This window comes from Haemaphysalis longicornis, unplaced genomic scaffold (genome assembly GCF_048455015.1).
Source record: "Haemaphysalis longicornis isolate Haplotype H1 unplaced genomic scaffold, Haemaphysalis longicornis Haplotype H1 scaffold_2, whole genome shotgun sequence".
NCBI classification, from domain to species: domain Eukaryota; kingdom Metazoa; phylum Arthropoda; class Arachnida; order Ixodida; family Ixodidae; genus Haemaphysalis; species Haemaphysalis longicornis.
Window position 1 is genome coordinate 88,729,541 of NW_027526295.1, and position 12,322 is coordinate 88,741,862.

The 12,322-nt window shown below is 50.7% G+C and overlaps 1 protein-coding gene and 43 non-coding genes across 44 annotated transcripts; all 44 read left to right on the forward strand.

Moving 5' to 3' along the window:
- The first annotated feature begins 19 nt into the window (after positions 1–19).
- On the forward strand, positions 20–101 carry Trnas-aga (transfer RNA serine (anticodon AGA)). Its single transcript has one exon. It is a non-coding gene; the product is annotated as a tRNA-Ser (tRNA).
- A 236-nt stretch (positions 102–337) lies between these two features.
- Positions 338–419, forward strand: Trnas-cga (transfer RNA serine (anticodon CGA)). The gene has a single exon. It is a non-coding gene; the product is annotated as a tRNA-Ser (tRNA).
- A 76-nt stretch (positions 420–495) lies between these two features.
- Trnaf-aaa (transfer RNA phenylalanine (anticodon AAA)) lies at positions 496–577 on the forward strand. Its single transcript has one exon. It is a non-coding gene; the product is annotated as a tRNA-Phe (tRNA).
- Positions 578–654: 77 nt separating this feature from the next.
- On the forward strand, positions 655–736 carry Trnas-aga (transfer RNA serine (anticodon AGA)). The gene has a single exon. It is a non-coding gene; the product is annotated as a tRNA-Ser (tRNA).
- A 77-nt stretch (positions 737–813) lies between these two features.
- Trnas-aga (transfer RNA serine (anticodon AGA)) lies at positions 814–895 on the forward strand. Its single transcript has one exon. It is a non-coding gene; the product is annotated as a tRNA-Ser (tRNA).
- Positions 896–1,134: 239 nt separating this feature from the next.
- Trnas-cga (transfer RNA serine (anticodon CGA)) lies at positions 1,135–1,216 on the forward strand. Its single transcript has one exon. It is a non-coding gene; the product is annotated as a tRNA-Ser (tRNA).
- Positions 1,217–1,292: 76 nt separating this feature from the next.
- On the forward strand, positions 1,293–1,374 carry Trnas-aga (transfer RNA serine (anticodon AGA)). The gene has a single exon. It is a non-coding gene; the product is annotated as a tRNA-Ser (tRNA).
- A 77-nt stretch (positions 1,375–1,451) lies between these two features.
- On the forward strand, positions 1,452–1,534 carry Trnas-aga (transfer RNA serine (anticodon AGA)). The gene has a single exon. It is a non-coding gene; the product is annotated as a tRNA-Ser (tRNA).
- A 238-nt stretch (positions 1,535–1,772) lies between these two features.
- On the forward strand, positions 1,773–1,854 carry Trnas-aga (transfer RNA serine (anticodon AGA)). The gene has a single exon. It is a non-coding gene; the product is annotated as a tRNA-Ser (tRNA).
- A 77-nt stretch (positions 1,855–1,931) lies between these two features.
- Trnas-cga (transfer RNA serine (anticodon CGA)) lies at positions 1,932–2,013 on the forward strand. Its single transcript has one exon. It is a non-coding gene; the product is annotated as a tRNA-Ser (tRNA).
- Positions 2,014–2,088: 75 nt separating this feature from the next.
- On the forward strand, positions 2,089–2,170 carry Trnas-aga (transfer RNA serine (anticodon AGA)). The gene has a single exon. It is a non-coding gene; the product is annotated as a tRNA-Ser (tRNA).
- A 237-nt stretch (positions 2,171–2,407) lies between these two features.
- On the forward strand, positions 2,408–2,489 carry Trnas-aga (transfer RNA serine (anticodon AGA)). Its single transcript has one exon. It is a non-coding gene; the product is annotated as a tRNA-Ser (tRNA).
- Positions 2,490–2,566: 77 nt separating this feature from the next.
- On the forward strand, positions 2,567–2,648 carry Trnas-cga (transfer RNA serine (anticodon CGA)). The gene has a single exon. It is a non-coding gene; the product is annotated as a tRNA-Ser (tRNA).
- A 76-nt stretch (positions 2,649–2,724) lies between these two features.
- Trnas-aga (transfer RNA serine (anticodon AGA)) lies at positions 2,725–2,806 on the forward strand. The gene has a single exon. It is a non-coding gene; the product is annotated as a tRNA-Ser (tRNA).
- Positions 2,807–2,883: 77 nt separating this feature from the next.
- On the forward strand, positions 2,884–2,965 carry Trnas-aga (transfer RNA serine (anticodon AGA)). The gene has a single exon. It is a non-coding gene; the product is annotated as a tRNA-Ser (tRNA).
- Positions 2,966–3,040: 75 nt separating this feature from the next.
- Trnas-aga (transfer RNA serine (anticodon AGA)) lies at positions 3,041–3,122 on the forward strand. Its single transcript has one exon. It is a non-coding gene; the product is annotated as a tRNA-Ser (tRNA).
- Positions 3,123–3,199: 77 nt separating this feature from the next.
- Trnas-aga (transfer RNA serine (anticodon AGA)) lies at positions 3,200–3,281 on the forward strand. Its single transcript has one exon. It is a non-coding gene; the product is annotated as a tRNA-Ser (tRNA).
- Positions 3,282–3,520: 239 nt separating this feature from the next.
- Trnas-cga (transfer RNA serine (anticodon CGA)) lies at positions 3,521–3,602 on the forward strand. The gene has a single exon. It is a non-coding gene; the product is annotated as a tRNA-Ser (tRNA).
- A 77-nt stretch (positions 3,603–3,679) lies between these two features.
- Trnas-aga (transfer RNA serine (anticodon AGA)) lies at positions 3,680–3,761 on the forward strand. Its single transcript has one exon. It is a non-coding gene; the product is annotated as a tRNA-Ser (tRNA).
- A 77-nt stretch (positions 3,762–3,838) lies between these two features.
- On the forward strand, positions 3,839–3,921 carry Trnas-aga (transfer RNA serine (anticodon AGA)). The gene has a single exon. It is a non-coding gene; the product is annotated as a tRNA-Ser (tRNA).
- Positions 3,922–3,998: 77 nt separating this feature from the next.
- Positions 3,999–4,080, forward strand: Trnas-cga (transfer RNA serine (anticodon CGA)). The gene has a single exon. It is a non-coding gene; the product is annotated as a tRNA-Ser (tRNA).
- A 76-nt stretch (positions 4,081–4,156) lies between these two features.
- Trnas-aga (transfer RNA serine (anticodon AGA)) lies at positions 4,157–4,238 on the forward strand. Its single transcript has one exon. It is a non-coding gene; the product is annotated as a tRNA-Ser (tRNA).
- Positions 4,239–4,315: 77 nt separating this feature from the next.
- Trnas-cga (transfer RNA serine (anticodon CGA)) lies at positions 4,316–4,397 on the forward strand. The gene has a single exon. It is a non-coding gene; the product is annotated as a tRNA-Ser (tRNA).
- Positions 4,398–4,473: 76 nt separating this feature from the next.
- Positions 4,474–4,555, forward strand: Trnas-aga (transfer RNA serine (anticodon AGA)). Its single transcript has one exon. It is a non-coding gene; the product is annotated as a tRNA-Ser (tRNA).
- A 77-nt stretch (positions 4,556–4,632) lies between these two features.
- On the forward strand, positions 4,633–4,714 carry Trnas-aga (transfer RNA serine (anticodon AGA)). The gene has a single exon. It is a non-coding gene; the product is annotated as a tRNA-Ser (tRNA).
- A 233-nt stretch (positions 4,715–4,947) lies between these two features.
- Positions 4,948–5,030, forward strand: Trnas-aga (transfer RNA serine (anticodon AGA)). Its single transcript has one exon. It is a non-coding gene; the product is annotated as a tRNA-Ser (tRNA).
- A 79-nt stretch (positions 5,031–5,109) lies between these two features.
- On the forward strand, positions 5,110–5,190 carry Trnas-aga (transfer RNA serine (anticodon AGA)). The gene has a single exon. It is a non-coding gene; the product is annotated as a tRNA-Ser (tRNA).
- Positions 5,191–5,268: 78 nt separating this feature from the next.
- Trnas-aga (transfer RNA serine (anticodon AGA)) lies at positions 5,269–5,350 on the forward strand. The gene has a single exon. It is a non-coding gene; the product is annotated as a tRNA-Ser (tRNA).
- Positions 5,351–6,222: 872 nt separating this feature from the next.
- Trnas-aga (transfer RNA serine (anticodon AGA)) lies at positions 6,223–6,304 on the forward strand. Its single transcript has one exon. It is a non-coding gene; the product is annotated as a tRNA-Ser (tRNA).
- Positions 6,305–6,380: 76 nt separating this feature from the next.
- Trnas-aga (transfer RNA serine (anticodon AGA)) lies at positions 6,381–6,462 on the forward strand. Its single transcript has one exon. It is a non-coding gene; the product is annotated as a tRNA-Ser (tRNA).
- Positions 6,463–6,539: 77 nt separating this feature from the next.
- On the forward strand, positions 6,540–6,621 carry Trnas-aga (transfer RNA serine (anticodon AGA)). The gene has a single exon. It is a non-coding gene; the product is annotated as a tRNA-Ser (tRNA).
- Positions 6,622–6,698: 77 nt separating this feature from the next.
- Trnas-cga (transfer RNA serine (anticodon CGA)) lies at positions 6,699–6,780 on the forward strand. Its single transcript has one exon. It is a non-coding gene; the product is annotated as a tRNA-Ser (tRNA).
- Positions 6,781–6,856: 76 nt separating this feature from the next.
- Positions 6,857–6,938, forward strand: Trnas-aga (transfer RNA serine (anticodon AGA)). The gene has a single exon. It is a non-coding gene; the product is annotated as a tRNA-Ser (tRNA).
- Positions 6,939–7,014: 76 nt separating this feature from the next.
- On the forward strand, positions 7,015–7,096 carry Trnas-aga (transfer RNA serine (anticodon AGA)). Its single transcript has one exon. It is a non-coding gene; the product is annotated as a tRNA-Ser (tRNA).
- Positions 7,097–7,173: 77 nt separating this feature from the next.
- Trnas-aga (transfer RNA serine (anticodon AGA)) lies at positions 7,174–7,255 on the forward strand. Its single transcript has one exon. It is a non-coding gene; the product is annotated as a tRNA-Ser (tRNA).
- Positions 7,256–7,332: 77 nt separating this feature from the next.
- On the forward strand, positions 7,333–7,414 carry Trnas-cga (transfer RNA serine (anticodon CGA)). Its single transcript has one exon. It is a non-coding gene; the product is annotated as a tRNA-Ser (tRNA).
- A 76-nt stretch (positions 7,415–7,490) lies between these two features.
- Trnas-aga (transfer RNA serine (anticodon AGA)) lies at positions 7,491–7,572 on the forward strand. The gene has a single exon. It is a non-coding gene; the product is annotated as a tRNA-Ser (tRNA).
- A 77-nt stretch (positions 7,573–7,649) lies between these two features.
- Positions 7,650–7,732, forward strand: Trnas-aga (transfer RNA serine (anticodon AGA)). The gene has a single exon. It is a non-coding gene; the product is annotated as a tRNA-Ser (tRNA).
- Positions 7,733–8,621: 889 nt separating this feature from the next.
- On the forward strand, positions 8,622–8,702 carry Trnas-aga (transfer RNA serine (anticodon AGA)). Its single transcript has one exon. It is a non-coding gene; the product is annotated as a tRNA-Ser (tRNA).
- A 78-nt stretch (positions 8,703–8,780) lies between these two features.
- On the forward strand, positions 8,781–8,862 carry Trnas-aga (transfer RNA serine (anticodon AGA)). The gene has a single exon. It is a non-coding gene; the product is annotated as a tRNA-Ser (tRNA).
- A 77-nt stretch (positions 8,863–8,939) lies between these two features.
- Positions 8,940–9,021, forward strand: Trnas-cga (transfer RNA serine (anticodon CGA)). Its single transcript has one exon. It is a non-coding gene; the product is annotated as a tRNA-Ser (tRNA).
- A 75-nt stretch (positions 9,022–9,096) lies between these two features.
- On the forward strand, positions 9,097–9,178 carry Trnas-aga (transfer RNA serine (anticodon AGA)). The gene has a single exon. It is a non-coding gene; the product is annotated as a tRNA-Ser (tRNA).
- A 687-nt stretch (positions 9,179–9,865) lies between these two features.
- Positions 9,866–9,947, forward strand: Trnas-aga (transfer RNA serine (anticodon AGA)). Its single transcript has one exon. It is a non-coding gene; the product is annotated as a tRNA-Ser (tRNA).
- A 712-nt stretch (positions 9,948–10,659) lies between these two features.
- On the forward strand, positions 10,660–12,141 carry LOC144169035 (uncharacterized). Its single transcript, XM_077698027.1, has one exon. The coding sequence runs from the start codon at positions 10,690–10,692 to the stop codon at positions 11,881–11,883; it is 1,194 nt and encodes a 397-aa protein (XP_077554153.1). The 5' UTR covers positions 10,660–10,689; the 3' UTR covers positions 11,884–12,141.
- The last annotated feature ends 181 nt before the right edge of the window (positions 12,142–12,322 follow it).

The window sequence follows — 12,322 nt, forward strand, 5'->3', positions numbered from 1 at the left end:
ATCTGCAGCTAGGGAACGAACAGTCGTGGCTGAGTGGTTAAAGCGATGGACTAGAAATCCATTGGGGTCTCCCCGCACGGGTTCGAATCCTGTCGACCGCGCGCTGGTTGCTGCTCTTTTTTGTAATTATCAATTATAGCTACGGAGCAGTGAAAGGCAATCTGCGGCTGCGGAACGAGCAGTCGTGGCTGAGTCCGAACTTGAATGGCTTCCTGTTTTGGAACAGTTGTGTACTTTTGATGTTTATTTTAAGTCCTTCCGTCAGCCAAAGTTTGGCAGGCGGTTTTTAATTTATCCGTGACTTGTATTACGTGTGTGCAAAAGGTAATAAAAAAAAGCAGTCGTGGCTGAGTGGTTAAAGCGATGGACTCGAAATCCATTGGGGTCTCCCCGCACAGGTTCGAATCCTGTCGACTGCGCGCTGGTTGCGGTCTTTTTTGTAATTATCAAATATAGCTACGGAGCAGTATAAGGCAATCTGCGGCTGGGGAACGAGCAGTCGTGGCTGAGTGGTTAAAGCGATGGACTAAAAATCCGTTGGGGTCTCCCCGCACAGGTTCGAATACTGTCGACTGCGCGCTGGTTGCGGCTGTTTTTTGTAATTATCAATTATAGCTACGGAGCAGTGTAAGGCAATCTGCGGCTAAGGAACGAGCAGTCGTGGCTGAGTGGTTAAAGCGATGTACTAGAAATCCATTGTGGTCTCCCCGCACAGGTTCGAATCCTGTGGACTGCGCACCGGTGTCGGCTCTTTTTTGTAATTATCAATTATAGCTACGGAGCAGTGTAAGGCAATCTGCGGATGGGGAACAAGCAGTCGTGGCCGAGTGGTTAAAGCGGTGGTCTAGAAATCCATTGGGGTCTCCCCGCACAGGTTCGAATCCTGTCGACTGCGCGCTGGTTGTGGCTCTTTTTTGTAATTATCAATTATAGCTACGGAGCAGTGAAAGGCAATCTGCGGCTGCGGAACGAGCAGTCGTGGCTGAGTCCGAACTTGAATGGCTTCCTGTTTTGGAAGAGTTGTGTACTTTTGATGTTTATTTTAAGTCCTTCCGTCAGCGAAAGTTTGGCAGGCGGTTTTTAATTTATCCGTGACTTGTATTACGTGTGTGCAAAAGGTAATAATAAAAAAAAGCAGTCATGGCTGAGTGGTTAAAGCGATGGACTCGAAATCCATTGGGGTCTCCCCGCACAGGTTCGAATCCTGTCGACTGCGCGCTGGTTGCGGCTTTTTTTGTAATTATCAATTATAGCTACGGAGCAGTGTAAGGCAATCTGCGGCTAAGGAATGAGCAGTCGTGGCTGAGTGGTTAAAGCGATGGACTAGAAATCCATTGTGGTCTCCCCGCACAGGTTCGAATCCTGTGGACTGCGCACCGGTGTCGGCTCTTTTTTGTAATTATCAATTATAGCTACGGAGCAGTGTAAGGCAATCTGCCACTGGGGAACGAGCAGTCGTGGCTGAGTGGTTAAAGCGATGGACTAGAAATCGATTGGGGCCTCCCTGCAAAAGGTTCGAATCCTGTTGACTGCGCGCCGGTTGCGGCTCTTTTTTTGTAATTATCAATTATAGCTACGGAGAAGTGTAAGGGAATCTGCGGGTGGGGAAGGATGAGTCGTGGCTGAGTGGTTAAAGCGATGGACTAGAAATCCATTGCGGTCTCCCCACAGAGGTTCGAATCCTGTGGACTGCGCGGCGGTTGCTGCTCTTTTTTTGTAATTATTAATTATAGCTACGGAGCAGTGTAAGGCAATCTGCGGATGGGGAACAAGCAGTCGTGGCTGAGTGGTTGAAGTGATGGACTAGAAATCCATTGTGGTCTCCCCGCACAGGTTCGAATCCGGTCGACTGCGCGCTGGTTGCGGCTCTTTTTTGTAATTATCAATTAAAGCTACGGAGCAGTGAAAGGATATCTGCGACTGGGGAACGAGCAGTCGTGGCTGAGTGGTCAAAGCGATGGACTCGAAATCCATTGGGGTCTCTCCGCAAAGATTCGAATCCTGTCGACTGCGCGTGGTTGCCGTCTTTTTTGTAATTATCAAATATAGCTTCGGAGCAGTGTAAGGCAATCTGCGGCTAAGGAACGAGCAGTCGTGGCTGAGTGGTTAAAGCGATGGACTAGAAATTCATTGTGGTCTCCCCGCACAGGTTCGAATCCTGTGGACTGCGCGCCGGTTGCGGCCCTTTTTTGTAATTATCAATTATAGCTACGGAGCAGTGTAAGGCAATCTGCGGATGGGGAACAAGCAGTCGTGGCTGATTGGTTAAAGCGATGAACTAGAAATTCATTGGGGTCTCCCTGCAAAAGGTTCGAATCCTGTCGACTTCGGGCCGGTTGCGGCTCTTTTTAATAATTATCAGCTATAGCTACGTAGCAATATAAGGCAATCTGCGGCTGGGGAACGAGCAGTCGTGGGTGAGTGGTTAAGGCGATGGACTAGAAATCCGTTGGGGTCTCCCCGCACAGGTTCGAATCCTGTCGACTGCGCGCTGGTTGCGGCTCTTTTTTGTAATTATCAATTATAGCTACGGAGCAGTGTAAGGCAATCTGCGGCTGGGGAACGAGCAGTCGTGGCTGAGTGGTTAAAGCGATGGACTCGAAATCCATTGGGGTCTCCCCGCACAGGTTCGAATCCTTTCGACTGCGCGCTGGTTGCGGTATTTTTTGTAATTATCAAATATAGCTACGGAGCAGTATAAGGCAATCTGCGACTAGGGAACGAACAGTCGTGGCTGAGTGGTTAAAGCGATGGACTAGAAATCCATTGCGGTCTCCCCGCACGGGTTTGAATCCTGTCGACCGCGCGCTGGTTGCGGCTCTTTTTTGTAATCATCAGCTATAGCTACGGAGCAGTATAAGGCAATCTGCGGCTGGGGAACGATCAGTCGTGGCTGAGGGGTTAGAGCGATGGACTAGAAATCCGTTGGGGTCTCCCCGCGCAGGTTCGAACCCTGTCGACTGCGTGCTGGTTGCGGCTTTTTTGTAATTATCAATTATAGCTACGGAGCAGTGTAAGGCAATCTTCGGCTAAGGAATGAGCAGTCGTGGCTGAGTGGTTAAAGCGATGGACTAGAAATCCATTGTGGTCTCCCCGCACAGGTTCGAATCCTGTGGACTGCGCACCGGTGTCGGCTCTTTTTTGTAATTATCAATTATAGCTACGGAGCAGTGTAAGGCAATCTGCGGATGGGGAACAAGCAGTCGTGGCTGAGTGGTTAAAGCGGTGGTCTAGAAATTCATTGGGGTCTCCCCGCACAGGTTCGAATCCTGTCGACTGCGCGCTGGTTGTGGCTCTTTTTTGTAATTATCAATTTTAGCTACGGAGCAGTGAAAGGCAATCTGCGGCTGCGGAACGAGCAGTCGTGGCTGAGTCCGAACTTGAATGGCTTCCTGTTTTGGAAGAGTTGTGTACTTTTGATGTTTATTTTAAGTCCTTCCGTCAGCTAAAGTTTGGCAGGCGGTTTTATTTTATCCGTGACTTGTATTACGTGTGTGCAAAAGGTAATAATAAAAAAAAAGCAGTCGTGGCTGAGTGGTTAAAGCGATGGACTCGAAATTCATTGGGGTCTCCCCGCACAGGTTCGAATCCTGTCGACTGCGCGCTGGTTGCGGCTGTTTTTTGTAATTATCAATTATAGCTACGGAGCAGTGTAAGGCAATCTGCGGCTAAGGAACGAGAAGTCGTGGCTGAGTGGTTAAAGCGATGGACTAGAAATTCATTGTGGTCTCCCCGCACAGGTTCGAATCCTGTGGACTGCGCGCCGGTTGCGGCCCTTTTTTGTAATTATCAATTATAGCTACGGAGCAGTGTTAGGCAATCTGCGGATGGGGAACGAGCAGTCGTGGCTGAGTGGTTAAAGCGATGAACTAGAAATTCATTGGGGTCTCCCTGCAAAAGGTTCGAATCCTGTCGACTGCGCGCCGGTTGCGGCTCTTTTTAGTAATTATGAATTATAGCTACGGAGCAGTGTAAGGCAATCTGCGGCTAAGGAATGAGCAGTCGTGGCTGAGTGGTTAAAGCGATGGACTCGAAATCCATTGGGGTCTCCCCGCACAGGTTCAAATCCTGTCGACTGCGCGCTGGTTGCGGTATTTTTTGTAATTATCAAATATAGCTACGGAGCAGTGTAAGGCAATATGCGGCTGGGGAACGAGCAGTCGTGGCTGAGTGGTTAAAGCGATGGACTAGAAATCCATTGGGGTCTCCCCCCACAGGTTCGAATCCTGTCGACTGCGCGCTGGTTGCGGCTCTTTTTTGTAATTATCAATTATAGCTACGGAGCAGTGTAAGGCAATCTGCGGCTGGGGAACAAGCAGTCGTGGCTGAGTGGTTAAAGCGATGGACTCGAAATCCATTGGGGTCTCCCCGCACAGGTTCAAATCCTGTCGACTGCGCGCTGGTTGCGGTATTTTTTGTAATTATCAAATATAGCTACGGAGCAGTGTAAGGCAATATGCGGCTGGGGAACGAGCAGTCGTGGCTGAGTGGTTAAAGCGATGGACTAGAAATCCATTGGGGTCTCCCCGCTCAGGTTCGGATACTGTCGACTGCGCGCTGGTTGCGGCTCTTTTTTGTAATTATCAATTATAGCTACGGAGCAGTGTAAGGCAATCTGCGGCTAAGGAATGAGCAGTCGTGGCTGAGTGGTTAAAGCGATGGACTAGAAATCCATTGTGGTCTCCCCGCACAGGTTCGAATCCTGTGGACTGCGCACTGGTGTCGGCTCTTTTTTGTAATTATCAATTATAGCTACGGAGCAGTGTAAGGCAATCTGCAACTGGGGAACGAGCAGTCGTGGCTGAGTGGTTAAAGCGATGGACTCGAAACCATTGGGGTCTTCCCGCACAGGTTCGAATCCTGTCGACTGCGCGTGGTTGCCGTCTTTTTTGTAATTATCAAATATAGCTTCGGAGCAGTGTAAGGCAATCTGCGGCCGGGGAACGAGCATTCGTGGCTGAGTGGTTAAAGCGATGGACTAGAAATCGATTGGGGCCTCCCTGCAAAAGGTTCGAATCCTGTTGACTGCGCGCCGGTTGCGGCTCTTTTTTTGTAATTATCAATTATAGCTACGGAGCAGTGTAAGGGAATCTGCGGCTGGGGAAGGATGAGTCGTGGCTGAGTGGTTAAAGCGGTGGACTAGAAATCCATTGGGGTCTCCCCACAGAGGTTCGAATCCTGTGGACTGCGCGGCGGTTGCTGCTCTTTTTTTGTAATTATTAATTATAGCTACGGAGCAGTGTAAGGCAATCTGCGGATGGGGAACGAGCAGTCGTGGCTGAGTGGTTAAAGTGATGGACGAGAAATCCATTGTGGTCTCCCCGCACGGGTTCGAATCCTGTCGATCGCGCGCTGGTTGCGGCTCTTTTAAATGCAGAGCATTTTAGTAACTCACGATGTCTCCCGCGTTGGCGTCCGTAGTCCGCATGACTACGTAGTCCGCACCCTACACTATATAAAGAAATAATGCCTTCCGGCGCCAGGAGTCGATCCCACGACTCTGCGGGCGGAACGCAAGGTACACGGCACTTTACCGACTGCTCCACGGAGCCGACACAGAATGGAAGGTTACGCACGCGCCTTATATCCTTGACTCATTCAACCGTCGGCCACAGGTGCGATCTCTCCCCCGCGCTCTCCTCGCCTTCTCTCCGCTCGCAACACCCCCTCTCGCCGCGTTCGGTTCGCGTTCATGTGGTGGCGCGATTTCGGCGCTATAACACTCTCTCGCGAAGGGCATTGTATTGGATTGGATTCGATTGGATTGGATTGGCTTGGCTTGGCTTGGCTTGGCTTGGATTTGGATTGGGTTGGATTAAAGTGGATTGTGTTGGATTGTGTTGCGTCATAGCCGCGCCACGTTGCGTCGTAGCCTCTCCACGTTGCGTAATAGCCGCGGCAGGGGGTTCACGGCACGTTTCACGTTTCACCATCGACTTCATCGACAATGTCTACGCTGGAAGACAACAATTACAACAACAACCAATAAGTAATCCATAAGACTTGCAGGCACGCCCCCCGCGGAAATGCTCTGCATTTGATCGTGCCCCTCGCGAGGGGGATGTTTTGATTTTTTTTTTAACGTGAAGGCGGCGCTCGGCGGCGAACGGTGGCGCTCGCTTCGGTAATTTTGGCGTGTAAACGGAAGGAAGGAAACAAATTTTTTGTAATTATCAGATAAAGCTACGGAGCAGTATAAGGCAATCTGCGGCTGGGGAACGAGCAGTCGTGGCTGAGTGGTTAAAGCGATGGACTAGAAATCCGTTGGGGTCTCCCCGCAAAGGTTCGAATTCTGTCGACTGCGCGCTGGTTGCCGCTTTTTTTGTAATTATCAATTATAGCTACGGAGCAGTGTAAGGCAATCTGCGGCTAAGGAATGAGCAGTCGTGGCTGAGTGGTTAAAGAGATGGACTAGAAATCCATTGTGGTCTCCCCGCACAGGTTCGACTCCTGTGGACTGCGCACCGGTGTCGGCTCTTTTTTGTCATTATCAATTATAGCTACGGAGCAGTGTAAGGCAATCTGCGGATGGGGAACAAGCAGTCGTGGCTGAGTGGTTGAAGCGATGGTCTAGAAATCCATTGGGGTCTCCCCGCACAGGTTCGAATCCTGTCGACTGCGCGCTGGTTGTGGCTCTTTTTTGTAATTATCAATTATAGCTACGGAGCAGTGAAAGGCAATCTGCGGTTGGGGAACGAGCAGTCGTGGCTGAGTGGTTAAAGCGATGGACTCGAAATCCATTGGGGTCTCCCCGCACAGGTTCGAATCCTGTCGACTGCGCGCTGGTTGAGGTCTTTTTTGTAATTATCAAATATAGCTACGGAGCCGTATAAGGCAATCTGCGGATGGGGAACGAGCAGTCGTGGCTGAGTGGTTAAAGCGATGGACTAGAAATCCGTTGGGGTCTCCCCGCACAGGTTCGAATTCTGTCGACTGCGCGCTGGTTGCCGCTTTTTTTGTAATTATCAATTATAGCTACGGAGCAGTGTAAGGCAATCTGCGGCTAAGGAATGAGCAGTCGTGGCTGAGTGGTTAAAGAGATGGACTAGAAATCCATTGTGGTCTCCCCGCACAGGTTCGACTCCTGTGGACTGCGCACCGGTGTCGGCTCTTTTTTGTCATTATCAATTATAGCTACGGAGCAGTGTAAGGCAATCTGCGGATGGGGAACAAGCAGTCGTGGCTGAGTGGTTGAAGCGATGGTCTAGAAATCCATTGGGGTCTCCCCGCACAGGTTCGAATCCTGTCGACTGCGCGCTGGTTGTGGCTCTTTTTTGTAATTATCAATTATAGCTACGGAGCAGTGAAAGGCAATCTGCGGTTGGGGAACGAGCAGTCGTGGCTGAGTGGTTAAAGCGATGGACTCGAAATCCATTGGGGTCTCCCCGCACAGGTTCGAATCCTGTCGACTGCGCGCTGGTTGAGGTCTTTTTTGTAATTATCAAATATAGCTACGGAGCCGTATAAGGCAATCTGCGGATGGGGAACGAGCAGTCGTGGCTGAGTGGTTAAAGCGATAGACTAGAAATCCGTTGGGGTCTCCCCGCACAGGTTCGAATCCTGTCGACTGCGCGCCGGTTGCGGCCCTTTTTTGTAATTATCAATCATAGCTACAGATCAGTGTAAGGCAATCTGCGGATGGGGAACGAGCAGTCGTGGCTGAGTGGTTAAAGCGATGAACTAGAAATCCATTGGGGTCTCCCTGCAAAAGGTTCGAATCCTGTCGACTGCGCGCCGGTTGCGGCTCTTTTTTTGTAATTATCAATTATAGCTACGGAGCAGTGTAAGGGAATCTGCGGCTGGGGAAGGATGAGTCGTGGCTGAGATTGTATCATCTACTCAGTGCATGGGATTGTCCGTAACAGGGTACTTGCGTGAAGTTATTTCGTCGTATCGTTTTTTAATAGTTCGATTTTCGAGAGAGTATCTGAGCACAATTACAAGAAAAAAGTTGTACAGTGATTTGGTGGACACATTGTTGCCTGTTCCCCTTTACCGTGCAAACTACATTGGCAGGGAAGGCCAGGATGTGTTGAAACGGGTGAAAAAATGCCAGTTAAACCATCAGTTAAGACTTTCTTTTTCAAGCTGCATACAAACACATTGTCAGTTAAAACGTGGTTGAATGAAAAGGGCCTTTTTGTTCCATGGAGCACGGACTGCCGCCTTTGCAAAACACCAGAAACTGTGGAACATGTATTCATTGATTGTTGGGACGCCATGTTTCACTGGGATGTCTTGAAGAGAACTCTAAAGAAAGACCTGCCTATCAGTGCACACGGTATCCGCTACTTACCGGTTGATAACACAGAAATTCCAGTCGACCTGATAATGCTATTGAGCCTCCACGGAATGTGGAAAACAAGAACAGAGGTAGATAATGCAGATTTGCATGCACGGCCGGTACGGCAAAACTTCATTGAAAGTGTGTGTTATATACGTGATGTTTTTCAAGCCCAAAATGACCCCCCTGAGTGGACAAAAGTTCTGGATGAATTGGCGTGCTTAAAAAAATTCTAGGCACTACATTCCGGCCAGTGTGTGGCTGATGTGTCTTGTGTGTCTGATGTGTATTTATTTTTTTTTCTGGAGAGTGAACAGGCAATAAAGAAAAAAAAAATGAGTCGTGGCTGAGTGGTTAAAGCGATGGACTAGAAATCCATTGGGGTCTCCCCACAGAGGTTCGAATCCTGTGGACTGCGCGGCGGTTGCTGCTCTTTTTTTGTAATTATCAATTATAGCTACGGAGCAGTGTAAGGCAATCTGCAGATGGGGAACGATCAGTCGTGGCTGAGTGGTTAAAGTGATGGACTAGAAATCCATTCTGGTCTCCCCGCACAGGTTCGAATCCTGTCGACTGCGCGCTGGTTGCGGCTCTTTTTTGTAATTATCAATTATAGCTACGGAGCAGTGAAAGGCAATCTGCGACTGGGGAACGAGCAGTCGTGGCTGAGTGGTTAAAGCGATGGACTCGAAATCCATTGGGGTCTCCCCGCACAGGTTCGAATCCTGTCGACTGCGCGTGGTTGCGGTCTTTTTTGTAATTATCAAATATAGCTTCGGAGCAGTGTAAAGCAATCTGCGGCTAGGGAACGAACAGTCGTGGCTGAGTGGTTAAAGCGATGGACGAGAAATCCATTGGGGGCTCCCCGCACGGGTTCGAATCCTGTCGACCGCGCGCTGGTTGCGGCTCTTTTTTGTAATTATCAGATAAAGCTACGGAGCAGTATAAGGCAATCTGCGGCTGGGGAACGAGCAGTAGTGGCTGAGTGGTTAAATGTGTTCCTCGAGTGCTGGGATGGGATATTTTTTTGGGACGTGCTTCAGCGGACTTTAAAAAAGGACTTCCTTCTGGACGCACATGGCATCAGGTTCCTGCCTATTGAGAGCGACAATGAGGTACCATACGACCTTGTCATGGTCCTCGCTTTGCAAGGCATTTGGAAGTCGCGTATGGCGATCCGTCATCGTGACGTTGATGCCAAACGCTCAAAAGAGTATTTTGCTGATACTATGCGATTGATGATTGAAGTGTGGATGGCTCAACCTGACCCTCCAGAGTGGCTGTCCGTGATGGAGTCGCTAAGGGACCTGAAGCAATTTTAACCGCTTTCTGCTAGCAAGGTTGTTGGCTAGCAGTTTTTATTGTTATCTTGTTTTTGGTTTGTTTGGTTCAAGTGCTGTGTCAAAATATGGCAATAAAGAAAAAAAAAGTGGCTGAGTGGTTAAAGCGATGGACTAGAAATCCGTTGGGGTCTCCCCGCACAGGTTCGAATCCTGTCGACTGCGCACCGGTGTCGGCTCTTTTTGTAATTATCAATTATAGCTACGGAGCAGTGTAAGGCAATCTGCGGATGGGGAACAAGCAGTCGTGGCTGAGTGGTTAAAGCGATGGACGAGAAATTCATTGGGGTCTCCCCGCACGGGTTCGAATCCTGTCGACCGCGCGCTGGTTGCGGCTCTTTTTTGTAATTATCAGATAAAGCTACGGTGCAGTATAAGGCAATCTGCGGCTGGGGAACGAGCAGTCGTGGCTGGGTGGTTAAATGTGTTCCTCGAGTGCTGGGATGGGATATTTTTTTGGGACTTGCTTCAGCGGACTTTAAAAAAGGACTTCCTTCTGGACGCACATGGCATCAGGTTCCTGCCTATTGAGAGCGACAATGAGGTACCATACGACCTTGTCATGGTCCTGGCTTTGCATGGCATTTGGAAGTCGCGTATGGCGATCCGTCATCGTGACGTTGATGCCAAACGCTCAAAAGAGTATTTTGCTGATACTATGCGATTGATGATTGAAGTGTGGAGGGCTCAACCTGACCCTCCAGAGTGGCTGTCCGTGATGGAGTCGCTAACGGACCTGAAGCAATTTTAACCGCTTTCTGCTAGCAAGGTTGTTGGCTAGCAGTTTTTATCGTTATCTTGTTTTTGGTTTGTTTGGTTCAAGTGCTGTGTCAAAATATGGCAATAAAGAAAAAAAAAAGTGGCTGAGTGGTTAAAGCGATGGACTAGAAATCCGTTGGGGTCTCCCCGCACAGGTTCGAATCCTGTCGACTGCGCGCTGGTTGCGGCTCTTATTTGTAATTATCAATTATAGCTACGGAGCAGTGTAAGGCATTCTGCGGCTGGTGAACAAGCAGTCGTGACTGAGTGATTCCACTTCCGGCCACCGTACCGTGCGGACGGGGAATGGCAAGCTCCGTGCAAGGAGCGGTTTTAGCGGGCCCTTCGGCCCGCGGTAACAGGTCTGCTGTTCGTGATATCGATACCCAGGACTACCAAGTTATTCTGCCCCATCTACCATCAGGACCATCTGCCCTTAACACAATATTTTTGCACGCGGACGTCAAAGGAAGACCTTACAAGGTGGAAGATTTTCGTGATATTCTGGTTCGTCTGGCGCTGCTCCCCGAGGTTGTCGCCTTGGGGGCGTACCAGATGAACCATTTGTGGGCGGTGACTTTCAAGGACGCTGAAGGGGCTCGGAAACTTGTTGCCGCCGGAGAACTTCGAGTCAAGGAACGTCGGTGCCTCGTGATCGATCCTCGAAACCAGGATGTCCGTTTAAAGCTCCACTGGGTGCTCCACCACGTCCCCGACGACGACGTGCGAAGCGCCCTGGGGCTTTACGGAAAGGTCACTGAAGTGACCAGGGACCGATGGCGTGTGCCAGGCTGCTCTGCGCAGTCTTCGACGACGCGCCTGGTCACCCTCCGGCTGAAGACGGGTATCAGCGTGGATGACCTCCCTCACCAGGTACGAGTCGCCGGCGAGATGGCCTTGCTGGTGGTGCCCGGGAGGGTGCCCCTGTGTCTTCGCTGCCACCGGAGCGGCCACATTCGGCGCGAGTGCCGGGTGCCGCGCTGCGTTCTTTGTCGTCGCTTCGGCCACGACGAGAGCCAGTGCGTACGCACATATGCCAACGTTGCGGGATCAGGGGAGGACGACCAGCACTCGGAGTTTATTATGGACGCGGCGGACGCCGAGGAGGCGGCGAAGGGAGGAGGCGACGGACTGCCGCGCGGGGCCACGCCCACCGAGAGGGCCTCGGAAGACGCGGCACAGCAGCCAGCGCCCAAGGAACCCGGAATTATCGATGAGGTGCCTGAAGTGCCGGAAGAAGCATCCACGTTTCAGTCCACAGGCAAAGAAGAAAAGGTGCAACTCGAGGGAGACCAGACTGGGTGCATGGAACTCGGGGACGACGCAGCCAGCTCCTCGGTTGGCAAGCGACCCCGAGCAGAGGTGAGCGACGAAGGCACCGAGGCGCTGAACACCGGGGAACCGCCGTCCAAGGCGGCTCCACAGGTTCGACGCGCATCCCTGAAACCGAAGCCCAACATACCTCCGGATCGTAACAAAGGTCGGCCGTCCGTCACCTGAGTCAGACCGTCGAAAAGGGTGGTGGGAGTGGGGGTACTGAGTGCAATGCTCACGCTACGGGACTTAAGCACGACGCCTGGATGGGACGTTACGCAACGATGGCAAGGTCAGGCCCTGGTAGAGCTGAGCAACCGCGCCACCCGGAAAAAGCACGGACAGCCGCACCCGAAAGGAGCGACACACCGACGGGAATACGAGGAGCATGTAAGCTGACGACACGAACAGTACTGTCTGCTTTGTTTCTTTCCCGTTCTTAAATGGCAGTTCTTCAAAGGCCGCTACATATAGCCACGCTAAACGTGCGAGGCCTCGGAGAAAGGCGCAAACAATGTCAATTGCGTAGAATAATGTACGAAAAAGAAATCGATGTTCTGGCGATACAGGAGACGAAGATAGAAAGTGAAGAGAGTACTGAAAAAATGATAAAACCTTTGTCAAA

What these genes read in the sequence shown, in the direction of transcription:
- LOC144169035 (XM_077698027.1), top strand. Translation starts at nt 10,690, where the DNA reads ATGGCAAGCTCCGTGCAAGGAGCGGTTTTAGCGGGCCCTTCGGCCCGC.